The sequence below is a fragment of the Cetorhinus maximus genome, chromosome 5 (genome assembly GCF_964194155.1).
Source record: "Cetorhinus maximus chromosome 5, sCetMax3.hap1.1, whole genome shotgun sequence".
Classification (NCBI taxonomy): Eukaryota; Metazoa; Chordata; class Chondrichthyes; order Lamniformes; family Cetorhinidae; genus Cetorhinus; species Cetorhinus maximus.
Window position 1 is genome coordinate 3,301,105 of NC_135883.1, and position 15,100 is coordinate 3,316,204.

A 15,100-nucleotide genomic window follows, 5' to 3' on the forward strand; every position below is an offset into this window, starting at 1 on the left:
GTTTACTTTGAATTAGATGCTAATACAAAAACAAAACACCATGAAAACTGGAAATCTGAATCAAAATCAGAATGTGCTGGAAATACTCAGCAGGTCAGGAGGTATCTGTGGAGATAGAAACATGTTTTTCTCTCCACAAATGCTCCTTGACCATTTTTGAGACATCCCTAGTTCAAGAACAGTTAGCCTACAGCAGCATCTGTGACCAGTTTGTAACCTTGAAGCTTTTATCATTTTGTTTTCCAACCAGAAAACTTGCTCTCAAGTATCACCCAGACAAAAATCCAGATAATCCTGATGCTTCAGAAAAGTTTAAGGAAATAAACAATGCAAATGCTATTCTGAATGATGATAATAAGAAACGCATCTATGATGAGTATGGCTCAATGGGACTATATGTGGCTGAGCAGTTTGGAGAAGAAAGCGTCAAATACTACTTTTTGATGAACAAATGTTGGTTTAAGGTGAGTTTAATTTTTTTTAATTCTATGGTAATTGAATTGTAATCTGCATCTGAAATTTTATAAATTTTTCTACAAATCCTTTACAAATGTAAAATAATTTTACATGTCAGCGTTTCTGCTATTCACGATATTCAGTTTTTGTTAGATTTGCTGCATCGAAATGAAAAATAGCTTAAAGCTGGCTCTACTATTGACCCAATACCATGAATAGTTTTTGGAGTACATCAATATGTGCCTAGTGTTTCTGACCTGTTTGCAATTCAATTTTAATTCAATTTCATTTTTATTGTCCATATGGAAATTCATTTTGGGTACATTGCTTTTTTGTTCAAAACTTGCATATGGGAATAATAATGAAAAACTACCCTAGCTTTAAAATATATATAAAAAATCTATTCCAATTCATTAAAATAATCAGTCAATGAGTTCCACCATGAGTGCATATCCTCATCTATACATCAAACTTCTGTTAAAAGTTCTTGTAGAGAAGGGCACAAATGAGTTCAGGATCTGATTTTTTTTCTGCAGCCAAGGGATTGCAGCCTTTGCCTGAATGCAACCTGCAGTAATATTGAGAGACGGGATTATTCTCATTATCCATGACGCTCTTAACTTCGTCAAAATTCTTTGAGAGCAGATTTCATTAAGAAAAATCTGCTTTTCTAATATCCTTCCTGCCTGGTTCAATAATCCCTCTACCCTTAAACAGCAGTACCAGAAAATATATCAGAAAAGGATAGCACTCTCAACTACAGCCATACAGAACAATTTTGTGACTGTGGGATCTACTCAAAGGATTTTAGTTTTCTGAGGTAGTATAATTGTGTATGTCCCCTTGGCCACCATATCTGTACACTGTTCCCTCTAATTCAACTTATCATTTTTTGATACCTAGATACTTGTAGTTAGTAACAATTTCAGTGTTCACATCATGAATCTTCATGAGAACAATATTATTAACTGGCTCCTTCCTAAAGTCTATTAACCAGTTCTTTCATCTTGTTTTCATTCAATTTAAGAGAATCGTTATTGCATCATCTTACGAACTTCTCCAAGTTCCTATAGTTTACTTGGTTATTCCTTATGAGACCCATAAGTACTGTATCATAGCACACTTCAGGATCATTTTTTCATTGTACACTCATTCAATCATTCATATAAAGAACGAAAAGCAAAGGTGAAAGTACACAGCCCTGAGGAGATCTGGTTTTTATAACATAGGCTCCAAGTAAGTCCTGGAAACTAACACCTGTTGGGTCCAGTTGTGAAGGAAATCACTGATCCAGAGTAGGATTGACATCAAGATTTTTCAATAAGCTTGAATGGTTGCATGGTATTAAAATCTGAAGAGAAATCGTCATTTTCAAACAAGCTAAAAAATCTGTTCAATTCATTCACAACATCATGAGAATTATCTGCAGACAAAAAGGGGTAATTTCTCTTTTTCGATGTGAAGCCTACCATTTTATGCATATGATCTCATGCATCTCTGGAATTATTTGTCCAAAAACAGTTATGCAGCCTTTATAAACATCATGTGCATTCTGAATTTGCTTTCTTGTTTTGATTTTCAGTTCCTCAAATTTGAGTTGATTTCCTACACTAAATGCAATTTGCCTTTCCTTCATTATTGTTTTCAAGTTCTTTTGTAATCCAAGGTTTCACGTTTGCATAGATCTTAATAGTTTTGGATTGGACATGAATCTGATCACATGATATAATTTATGATATCTCTGCTCTTAACTATGTCATCATCCTCCATAAAAATATCCCAATTCATCCCAAAATATCTCAAACTTTAACCACTTTCCTGCCAGGTTTTACTGTTTTTCAGTTTTTGTCAATATTTTGCTATACGTAACTAATGAGAGATTTAATTTTGTTTCTATGCTTTGTACTTGTGTACAGTGTTTTAATGTAACATTTATGTAACATAACTTGTATAGAATTATTTCCTATCAACAGAGCCCTACTTCCTGTGTAATTTTTTTGTCAAACTTTAATTTGAGCATTTGCAATGGAAAGCCCCTGTATTATTCCTTCCTTGTCATATGGCAGTTACAGGCATCCTTTCTTCTTAGTACCCCCAGTGCCCCAGTTTTTGAGGGTTTTTTTGTTTTTTCCGATGTTTTAAACCAGTTTCCACCCTATTTTCAGGGCATCCACTTGTTTGTGGCCATTATATTCCAGGCTGTGGAGTGATACTGTCTTGTTCCTCAACTGCCCTTTGTCTTCTGACCTGGAGCATGCCAAGTATGGTGGTGTGGCCATCACCCACCCCATTTCATATTCTCATAGTAGCCATTGGCCTTGGACTTCTTGATCCTTCCTTGCCTATTGATGTCTATCCCCTGCCTAGATGATGCAGTGGGGAACTTGAAACATTCAAATAGGTTATTATTTTAACATTAAATATTTTATAATTTATCTTAATTGGACCTCCTATCCTTCTGCAGTGAGCCCTTGGCTGTTTCTGTGTCCGCCCCAGAGCTGGTTCTGTGCCTTTGCTTGCCTGTTGCTGGTCTCGTATTTCTTCTTCCTTCGGTTTGCTTAAACAGCCTCCCTTTCTCCCATCCCTACCTCTTACCCTGATGTATTCTGGTATTTATTGTTTCTAGAAACTGGTAGTAGATAGTGAGAGGGCAGGGTAAGAGTTTGGAAAAATTGAGGGAAGAGGGAGATATGGAAAGGGCCAGAAGAGGAAGCAATAAGGTGGGGCAAGAGGAAGGATGGATTGAAAGCCCAGGTCTCTGATAAGATCGTGCATTCATGGAGTATAATAGTGAAAATGCACTAACACTTTCACAATGCTCGTAATAAAAATACATTTTGACTTAATCACCATAAATTGGTGTACCTGATATGTTGTTTGAGTTGCTGAGAAACAACATTTTTTTCTTAGTCTTTTATGACCCCTCCCCCTTATGTTCCCCTTATGTACTGTTTACTTCAACCGTGTTAGCTGCAGTAAAATGCCACAAACTCGGGTAGTGTAAGTAGTTGCCATGTTTGATGGAAACCTAATACATAGGTTGTGATGGAATGCTTTTCTTTTTGATAAGATCGTGCAATATTTTCTGAGACCTGGGCTTTCAGTCCACCCTTCTTCTTTCCCCACCTTATTGCTTCCTCTTCTGACCCTTTCCATATCTCCTCCTTCCCTCAATTTTCCCCAAACTCTCACTGTGCCCTCTCATCATCTACCACCAGTTTCCGGAAACAGTAAAGACCAAAATACATCTGGAAGCCAAAATGAACTTGCTGTATTGATTCAGATTCAACCATTAAGAGCTGTGATTTGAAATAGTAAATATAAACACTTCTTTGCACCCCAACCTCAAGAAAATACTTACCTTACATGTGACACCATCCACTCACACAATTAATCAAATATGACAATTTGGAGTTGGAATGTTTTAGCAACTGCTGAGTACATCTTGAATACAGATTTGCCCTTCTGGTAGGGCTCATGTGATTTGTGGACCGCTGTAGATTTTGTCCACCGTAATATCCAATAATGATTTACAATTAATCTATTGTGGGGTTTTTTTAGTGTCAGGTAAAGGTATTGATGAGGGATGGTGGTTGGACAAGAGAAAAGGGATTGGGGCTTAAAGGTGGAGCTGCCATGATTAACAAAAATGGTAGATCATGCTGGATGGACAAAATGGCCTGTTCTTCTTTTTACATTACAATAAACCTGTTTCTGATTGCAGGAAACGAAAATGTTTGAGCACTTTTTAATTGTAACCCTGCAAAACTACATTGCAGAGATTTGTGCTCAGCATTTTCCTGTTGTCTTTAGTGGTAAGTGTTCACAGTTTAAACTGGCACAATAATATTTTAACTCAAGTCATTTCATTTTGAACTTACAATTTTTTTAAATAATGGAAAATGACCTAAAACTGAGATGCTTCAATTGAGATTCAACTGCAAACTCCATGATCTTAAATCAAATGTGGCAGAGCCTTCTGTGGTTTTTTTTTAGCTACAAGTTCTGACATTTGATTGAAGGACATGAGTAATATTTGATCTGAAATAATCTCATGGATCCCAGCAGGCTCTTTATAAATTTTTAAATAAAGTTGTGATGAATGTTAAAAGTAGTTCAGTTATTCTATTTGCTTTTTAATATCATAGCATGTTAGAAAACTCTTTCCCTACATTTGTTAACCATAATCATCATTTCATTATGTGGCAGGCTCTTGTTGTATGCTGTGGCATTATCACTGGATGCTGCTTTTGCTGTTGTTGTTGCTTCTGTTGTGGAAAATGCAAACCATCAGGAGAAATGGAAGATTATGATGTTATCAATCCTGATGATTTAGAGGCACAGATTAGAGCAGAACAAGGTGGTGATGGTGGTAAGTCCAAACAAATGGTCACTATTTGTTAACTGTGAAGATATTATGTTTTTCATTATGATTTATAATGCAAAGTATTTACACTAAATTGACGGTTGAAATTTGGCAAAAAGGCTTTTTAAAGAACATTGCCAAATACTTCCTTTGGAAAAGTTAGCCAACCAGCCACCTTTATCCAGCATTGCAGAGCTGTTAATAGTACATGTAAGTTCAATACTTGCACTGATCGGGTCCATTAATCAGTTTTTGAAAGTATAAAGTTCTGTGATTCAAATACTGGAAATATTCATACACAACTAGTACTTAATGCCTACCGAACGTCAATATTTTGGAGATTCGATCTTTTTAAGTTTTAATTTTTGCGATTTAAGATGGCTAACTTTTTCTTAAATGTACAGAGGTTCTCGGAATTTTGTGTAGTATTCCTCTTGAATGTGACCCATGAGCACAAGAATAAATTCCGCTTTCTATTGTTAACTGTGACAGGGTTTGTATAATGATGCACCCAAATGAAAGCTTTGTATTGCTGACCTGTAGATTTTCAAGTGCTTGTGTTAAAAGTAGAAATGGCATCAAAGATTGTTTGTTTGATACTGCCAATAATGGGATAGAATATTCTCGATGTTAAATTACCTTCTTGTGACAACATGTTTCTTGACTGAATTTGTTGAATAGTATGTGGCAAAATTGTTTTCCATTAAATTATGCTCGTGCTAGCATTAGATGTACAATCATGAGAAAATAAGACTCGATATTTTTTTGAAATAATATTAGCTGAGAAGAATTGAAAGCAATGTTTTCATTGCTAGCCACTATTGAATGGACCAAGTTTGAGGGAGATGAGTAGTGGCAGAAAACCGGAGTAAGGAATAAATAATCTGTTAATAGAAACCTGTACGAGAAAGTTTTGTAAAATAATTGAAGGGGACCAATCAAGGGAAAATTGTATAATTCCTACTTGAAAATACGTCAAAGAAACATTTTGTCACTCCATTTAGTTGAATAAGTTTTAGTGTGATCATTGTTGGAATTATATTTTTGAACATTGGTGTCTTAGTGTAACATTGTTTCAAACCTCTCGGGTTTCATTTTTGCCACCCTGTGTAAGCATCATGTGGGACTAAGTTAAAAGAGGGCCCCAGTCTCAAATTGTCCTTGTAACAGAATTCCTAAATTTCAGATTTGGAAAATCTCCATTGTTATAATTGGCTGAGACAATTGAGCAACAATTGTTGCACTCTGCCACAGATAGTGACTCTATAACTTTGTGGTGCTATTTGTTTCAGTATATTTATCAAATAATAAATGGCACTGTGATTTGTGCCAAGCTGTTTCTAAATTTCTATTGTTTGGCCCATTCATTTTTTTCTGATTTCCAGGTATTTGGTCAAGGAACAAACTTGTGCTTCGAGACCAATAAAGTGCAGATTTTATTTTCAGTCAAAGACCACTACATGGTCTAGTACTTAGTCTTTGACCATAGCCACTACAGGTCTTGATATACCAGTTGAGATGTGTAACTCATGCCATATATAGTAAGAACTAATGTAGAAAGGTGGAGTTTAATTATTCTCTCTTGTAACTTCTTCCTAATTTAATGCACATGTTCTGTCAAAAATAGGTATGTTCAATTTCCTCACCCATGGATGAGTACAAATGTTTACCAAAAATATAAAAAATTGCTTCATTCCCATGATACAAGACTAAACTTTTCAGAAAGTAGCACAGTGTACTAGTTTAAAATGTGTTATTTATATATAGACCACATTATGGGAGCAGCAGTTGTTATTAGGTAAATGGTTTTGAATGTACTGGCATCACTCTTGGATCAGTTGGGCATATAAGGTGACTTAAATTTAGTATTGTCACAAAATCTTAATGATTGTAACCTCAGATTCCAGGTTTTATCTTTTAAATTTGATACTCGATCGTTTTGGCCTCTATTCGATCTATTGCTTTGTTTAAATTGTTAACCATGTCTATTGTACCCGATTGTGTTATAAGGAAAGAGAAATATGGTAGTACAATTTTACTGGATTAAATTGCTGAAAAATATTGGTTCAGTCTGTTGAATATCCCAATCTTGAATTAAAAGTCATTTGAATGAAGTTTTGGCTCTTTGCTCAGCAGTTTGTACTTAGTAATCAATCTGCAGACAGAAATTGTGTAATATGGACTAAATCAAAGCAGTCAGTATTGTATAATTTACTCTTTACTACCTTTTTGAGAAGGACATATTTGCCTTTTCAGTTTTATCCCTCTGAATTTGAGAAAGTGAACTTTATTCTAAATTGCTTTTTGATTCTGTGCCAACAAGTGGGTTTCCATGTGCACAGCATCATCTTGCATGCTCTGAGGCATGTAAAGGCCTCTTAAATAGCCGCACTCTGCCACATCAGTAAACACTTTGTGCAGACTATAATTCATAACTGTCCTTTTATAGGGTGGAAATTATTGAAGAAGTTTAAATATTTCACTTATTCTGTTTCCTATCACTAGTTGGCAAACCACTATGATTGGCAAAATTAGAATGGCTCTCAACATTTTGAGACAAGCAAGTAGAACTGTACTTTGTGCGCTTCTCTCCTCTTTATGGAGGTGCTTCAAACAGGCAGTATACCATACTTGTGTTTGAATCGGGCTATGCTTTTCAAGCAGTATTTCAATGCAGTTGTATTGAACTGCACATTATGGATTTTATTGGATTTCTCAGCCAGTCAATGTCTCTCTGTGTAAAAAGACTCATAAGCTCAAAAAACATACCTCTTAACACAGTAAGGCTGCTGTTAGAATAACAGTAGATAAACTAACAGAATATAATCATTGTCTGACATGGCCCATGCCAAAAGATAATATTCCAGTGATTCTAAGAAACAAACTATTGATCTACAAACGTTAAAAATGACCACTTTTCATGGAAAGAGAAAATAACATTAAAAAAAAATCCCATGGACTTCATTTCATTTAACCCTTTGAGTACTGATCCTAACATGTCATGTGGTCTGCTCGATTTGTTTACACTGCTATTGGAACAGTCTGAAATAGCTAGATTGTTTCCAACCAAATTATCTTTTTAATATTACCCTTTGTTGTAACAAAGGGCCAAGCAGCGATACAACTCATCAGGAGTTTCAGCAGCTTCCAAAACCATTAGCTAGCAGTCATTATGCAATGATTGCATAATTCCCAATTAATATGATTATACAGTGCCATTTTATTGTACTTACAAACTAGTGTATTCTTAGAGAAAGTATGGTCAAGTTCGCCAGTGTATATCATGGCTTACCCTGCCATTTATTAAATTTTGCCAATTTCAACGGTACTTTGTCATGGTTAACCTCATCAAATTCGGTTAAATAAAATTTGAACTTTAGGCTGTTTTTGTACAAAATATAAAATATTCTCTGGTATTTCAATTCCATCTAATAACAGGTGTGGTATCTCAGTGTACTAACTTTCCTCATGAAGGGTTCCAGTAATTTGAACTTGGTGCAATTAATACGTTTAACATACTATACAAAGGCCTTTGCAATCACCAGACAATTAAATCTCCTAGGGAAAAATCTGCAAGAATACTATTTGATCCCCAAAGGCAATGGGACAAAATTGTGCATCTCAAAAGTAAGTAATTACCTGTGAAGTACTTTGGGATGTTCTGAGGAAATGAAACGTGCCAAGTGAATGAAAATTTTCTCCTCTTTTTGTATCTCATTATTCAACTTTGGCATGTCATTATTTCTCTTTTCCCCTCTTCCCCCTGACCTCAGTGATGGAGGACTATTATGTCCCATGAGCTATTCAATCTCATTTTATACCTGTCTATATTGATTTCAAATCCTGCTTCCACTCGACATTTTATCCAACTCTTTTTTGTGAAAGGGTAAATGGGCTAAGCATCAAATGATTTAGCAAAAGCAGAATACCCCAGATGCTAGAAATCTGAAATAACAACAGAAAGTGCTGGAAATATTCAAGTCAGGCAGCATCTGTGGAGAAAAAAGGTGTTTCAGATCATGAAGGTTCTGGTGAAGAATCTGATAAGGTGCTACACATGATCAGTGTGTGTGGAATCAGATGCCAGGCAACAGATTAGATTGAAAACTATCCACAAAACAGAAAACAAAAGGTAGGCAGAGGTAAGCTAAGTGAAGTTTCTTAGACTGGTGGGAAGTGGTGTTCCACAGGAATCTGTGCTGGCACTACTGTTGCTCATGAAATAAATTACATAGAATTCTACTTATCTGCTGAGTAATAGTTTCCCAGCACAGATTCCATTGGAACACCATTTCCCAGCTGAGAAATTTCTCATTACTCCACCCTTTGAAAGTTGCAGCTGATACCAAATTGGGAGGGAGTGTACATTAATGTTGAGGACAGAACTGGATAAATGACATATGAAGTTTACTGTAGCTAACTGAAAGGTTCATTATTGTAGGAGGAACATGAAGGCCATTATTTCTTGGAAGATAACAGGAGTAGACCATTCTGCTCCTCAAACCTGTTCTGTCATTCAATGTGACCTATCTCCATATCCCACTTTTGCCCTGTGTCCCTTAATACCTTTGGATTATGAAAATCTATCCAACTCAGTTTTAATGGGGGCATAAATATGAGTCACTAACCAATCAGAGAATTCAGTATGAATTTCTTTACACAATAGAACTTGCTACCACATGTAGTGATTGCCACAAATGGCATTGATGCATTGAAAGGGGGCTGATGGATACATCAGGAAGAAGAAAATTGACAAGTGCAGAGATTAAGCTCTTGGACAAAAACAGAATTATCTGGAAAAACTCAGCAGGTCTGGCAGCATCGGTGGGGAAGAAAACAGTTGACGTTTCGAGTCCTCATGACCCTTCGGCAGACTGTTTTCTTCTCCACCGATGCTGCCAGACCTGCTGAGTTTTTCCAGGTAATTCTGTTTTTGTTTTGGATTTCCAGCATCTGCAGTAGCTTTTAGCTTTTTGTTTTAAGCTCTTGGAGTTGGAGGCAGCTCAAGTGGAGTATAAATATTGATGTAAACCAGTTGAACTAAATAGCCTGATTCCAAGTAGCATGTGACAACCACTTGATCCTTTTGATGTAAAAGACAGGACCTGAACTGATTTTTTTTACTGCATCTTAATGGTTCAGAATCATGAAGCTGAAAACTGCTACAGACTGCTCCAACTCCAACCAATACTTAACTATCTGTTCCTGAAGGTGCAGTGTAGACAAAGGAAATATTTTGATATTTAATTGTGAGCAAGGTTATAGTTATGGAATAAAAGGGGCAGTAGCAACATGAATATGAAATTGGCTGAGCGACAAGAAACCGTAATGGTTAATGATGTTTTACATGCTGGAGGGAAGGTTTGTAGTGAAGTTCCCAGGGGTCAGTGTTGAGAACCTTGCTTTTCCTGATATAGTAATGACCTAGACCTTGATGTACAGGACACAATTTCAAAGTTTGTGGATAATACAAAAGTTGGAAGCATTGTGAACTGTGAGGAGGGTAATGTAGAACTTCAAAGTGGACATATACAAGTTGGTGGAATGGGCAGGCAGGTGAAGTTCAATATGGCGAAATGTGAAGTGATTCATTTTGGTAGGAAGAACATGGAGAGACATTATAAAATAAAGGGTGCAACTCTGAAGGGGTGTTATGAAAAAATAATGATATTATTGTGATTTATTGTAAAGATAGGTTAATAGTGGGGTTTGGATTAGTTTCCCTATGTGTGTGTTTGGGGATTTAATTGAATTGGACACAGTTGGTCTGGGTGCTTTGATGTATCAGAAGAGATGCTTGCTTTGCAATGCTAAATATGTAAAAGTGGTTGAAGTTTTAGAATGGGAAGTGTGAAGAACATTTGCATTTTTAGATAAATTTCAAAGAGATGGTAAGATGTTACACCTAGCCAACAGAGGCTAAGCCAAACAATGTGTTTATTTTTTCCAAAGATTACTGATAATGAGTACTATGACAGATTTATATTATGAAAAAAGTAAAGTTCCAAAGATATATTGGAACAATGGGACTTACATTAAAATGGGAGAAACCTGTATAAAGAAGATGAGGTTAGGTGTAAGAAGAAGGAATTCTAGGATCTACCAAGTGTGAAAAGCCTCCAGCCTCTATGTACCAAGTTGCTGTCTCCAGGAACTGAAGCTAAGAGAATTCACTGTGAATATCCCTGTCCAGGATATCTGGTATTTTTGTTTTTTACTGTAGCCTTAATGGAGGTGATTAATTTGGGGAGTGAGGAGTTATCATAGTAATTTGTAGACCTATGTATGTGCTTAAAATCTTTTATTAATAAATGTTTAATTTAGTTTTTTAAAAACCCTCTTAAGACTCTGGACTTATTACTACTGAATTCAAGGCACGCATCTTGAAATAAAAAATACAAATTGCAAAACAGTTGTGGCAGTTGTTTTGAGTTTCCCTCTGGGATTTGAGCAGCCCAACATTTACCATCTCCTGTGCCATAACAAAGGGGTGCAGAAACAGAAAAACATGGATGTATATGTGCATAAATCATTCAAGATGGCAGGACAACTTGAAAGAGCAGTTAATAAAGCATACAATGATCTGGGCTTAATTAATAGGGGCATAGAGTACAAGAGCAAGGAGGTTATGTTAAATTTGTATTAGTTCAGCCTCAGCTGTAACATTGCGTCCAGTTCTGGGTGCTGCACTTTAGGAAGGATGTGAAAGCATTAGAGAGGGTGTGGAAAAGATTCATGGGAATGGTTCCAGGGATGAAGAATTTCAGTTATGAAGATAGTTTGGATGCGTTAGGACTCTTTTTTGCCTTGGTGAAAAGAAGGCTGAGAGGAAATTTGATAGAGATATTCAAAATCGTGAGCGTCCTGGACACAGTACTTAGAGAGAAACTGTTCCCACTCGTGGAAGGATTGAGAACTAGAGGGCACAGATTTAAAGTAATTAATTAGTAAAAGAAGCAAAAGTGATATGAGGAGAAACTTTACACAGTGAGTATTTAGGGTTTGGTGTACACTGAGATGTGCTGGAGGCAGGTTCAAGTGAAGCTTTCAAGAGGGAATTTAGATGTTATCTGATGAGGAAGGATGTGCAGAGTTATGGGGCAAAGGTGGGTGATTGGCAATGGTGAGTTCATTCGGAGATGCATGGTGCATGATGAGCTAAATTTCCTCCTGCATCATAACAATTCTCTGATTTATCGCAAGATATTTTGTAAGTGCAACATTTATCATTTTGACATTGGTAATGACATTAGGCATACCTTTTCTCAATGGTTCAAAAAACAAAAATACTGTCCTAAACTGAAGGCCTGGTTACTCCATATTCTAGAATTGAAAGCCACTTTAGGTTTATGTTCAGTGAAATGCGTGATAATTGGACGGCGCAGTGAATTAGTTCAAACTTCAGCTTTCACCTAGTTAAGTATACAGCACTCAGCCCTTGGTTTTCAAGCAATTTTGGGCCTGACACCACCAAAGAGTTCTTAGATTTTCAGGACAACCGTGAAAATGACATGTACAATTCATACATTGCTGCCAATGCCTTTTTTCTATAACATGCACTTTATTTTAAGAGTCAACGTTAACCCTTAATGCAGTTGGTTAGGTTTATTCCACTTGAGTTGACTTTTAGCAATTTATTTAAATTTCTCAGAATTTTTGAGTGGATTTAATCATTCAATGTGTATGTGCTTAGGAAAGGCTGGACAGGCTATGCTTGTATCCGCTGGAGTTTAGAGGAGTAAGAGGTGACTTGATTGAAACATATTAAATCCTAAGGGGACTTGGCAGGGTGGATGTGGAAAGGATGTTTCCTCTTGTGGGAGAATCTAGGACGAGGATTTACTGTTTAAAAATGAGTCGCCCATTTAAGACAGATGAGGAAATTTATTTTCTGAGGGTTGAGAGACTTTGGAATTCTCTCTCTCAAAAGGTGATTGAGGCAGAGCCTTTGACATGAAGCTATTAATATGTATAATATTATTGGAAAATATTTTTCTTTTAAAATTGAGGTTTAGTCTGTGGGTCTATCTTAATTGGATTAAAGCCAGCTAGCCTGGGTGCTTTGATGTGCACTAGTTTTGAGATTTCAGAGAGGTGGAGTGCATTTGCATTTTTTTGAATAGAGCATTCAAGAAGTGGGGTGAAATCTGGCACCTAGCGAACAGAGACCAAGCAATATGTTTATAATACTAATAAAATTGATATTGTGAAAAGGGTTTTATTGTTACAAGAGGTGGAGTTCAAAGAGGCTAGTGATACAGTGAGAATTTACATTCAATGAAATGTACTGGATATAACTGATAGCAGTTTTGTGTGTGGAGGGCAAAGTGGGAGGAACAAATTCATTTTGAATTTGTAAGGTGAAAATGCTTTGCTTGGTTTCTGGTTAGTCTATGGGTGCTGTTGCCTTAATGAAGATTCGTTTGGGAATTTGTTAAAAGTTGTGATAGTAGTAATTTGTAGCCATGTGTATATACTTAACTTATGTAAATCAATAAATGTCTCATGTATTTTGATATAAAACCCCTCGAACTGGTGGCCTGATTCCTGAATTTAGAGTTGCATCTCAAACATACCACTTAAAATATAGGTTATGACAATTGTTTAAAGTTTCCCTCTGAGATTTTTAAATAACTCAGCTTTACCAGCTGCTGGGTCATAACAATTGGGGGCTCTTGCCGGGAATAAAAATATTTCTAATGCCTTGATTGGTTTGGAATTGGTGCATCTTAAGGTTATGAGTACGAGAAGCACTTTGAATTCAGGAGTTGATGAGGTAGTTTAAGTGGTGAGACTGCAAGGTGGCTTTGGCAATTGCTAAGACTTGTCTGGGAGTAGAAGAGATAACTCTGATTGGGTTGGAGAAAATAACCAAAAGTAAGTTAACAGAGTTGGCAGATAAGTTAAAGTTGGGGTTACCTGAGGGTGTTAGGAAAGCAGATAGATATAATTAAAAGTATAGCACAGCATCTACAGTTGGAAGTGAAAACTGGCACTAGTGAGTCACAGCTGGAGGTAGTGAGACTTAAGTTGCAAATGAAAAAGCTTGAATTAGAAGCAAAGGACAGCAATATGTATTGTGAAAATAGAGGAGGAGGAAAGAGAAAGAGAGAATTCCAACTGAAAATGTTGGCAGTTAGAAAAGAGATGCCAGTAGGTGAGGAAGGATTTATCTCTAGAGTACAACCCAGTGGGGATATGTTTAAATTTGTACAAGCTCTTCCAAAGTTTGAGGAAAAAGACATTGAAGCATTCTTTATTTCATTTGAGAAGCTAGCTAAACAGATGAAATGGCCACAGGAAAACTGGACGTTATTATTACAGTCTAAGTTGTTAGGTAGGGCGCTTGAGGTATGTGCTTCGCTATCAGAAGAAATGTCAGTGAATTATGATGCGGTGAAGAAAGCTATTTTGAGTGCACATGAAGTATTCCTGAAGCATACAAGACTTCCTGAAGCATACAGGCAGAAATTTAGGAATATGAGAAAACAGCCTGGGCAAACTTATATTGAGATTGAAAGAGTAAAACAAAATAATTTTGACCGGTGGATAGGGTGTTAAAAATAAGAGACAAAATATGCAGCTCTTAAGGAAGTAATTCTTTTGGAAGAATTTAAAGATTCAATTCCTTTGGTCATGAGAACTCATGTAGAGGAACAGAGTTGATTCTGTAAGACAAGCAGCAGAGATATTTGATGATTGAGTTAGTTCATAGAGCTAAACCTTTTCTCCGTCACCCTTTCAAATTGGTAAAGGATAAGAAGTGGGAAGGTGAAAGGAAGGTAGGTAGGTGGTCAGAAGAGAAGGAGTATCTGGAAGTTCCTAGGAAGTTTTTTCTCAATAAAAATGAAGGTACTAAAGGTAGAAATGACATTCGAAAATTGAGGTATTTTCATTGTATTTAAGTGGGGCACACGAAGTCAGTGTGTTGGAGATTGCAGGAAAAATCTGTTGGAATTGTTGGGGTACAGAAAAGCTCTGGAGGTAAAAGCACTGAACACCGGTTCAGGACAAGAGAAACCAGTGGTTTGTGTACAGGTGAAACGGAGAATCAGTGAAAGGTAAAGAAGCGGGAATGTGTTCACAGTTTACTCAAGAGAATTCTGAGTAAATGTTTAAATGTTGCAGAAGTGTTTAAACACTTTGTGTGTGAAGGGAAAGCCTTTCTACGTGTACAGGGTGGAGTAGGTAAAGATCTTAAAAATTTTAAGAGACACGGGGCTCGTCAATCCTTAATGTTGTGGGATAGTGATACTTGTTGTTCAAAGGGAGTATTGC

At 36.5% G+C, this 15,100-nt stretch overlaps 1 protein-coding gene across 3 annotated transcripts in view; it reads left to right on the plus strand.

Moving 5' to 3' along the window:
* dnajc5ga (DnaJ (Hsp40) homolog, subfamily C, member 5 gamma a) overlaps positions 1 to 15,100 on the plus strand; it is a 57,641-nt gene that overhangs the window by 19,049 nt on the left and 23,492 nt on the right. For all 3 annotated transcript variants that reach the window (XM_078541434.1, XM_078541435.1, XM_078541436.1), the window contains exons 3-4: positions 251 to 464; positions 4,666 to 4,828. In XM_078541434.1, the coding sequence (XP_078397560.1) occupies positions 251 to 464; positions 4,666 to 4,828 (377 nt within the window). The remainder of the gene's footprint in view (positions 1 to 250; positions 465 to 4,665; positions 4,829 to 15,100) is intronic.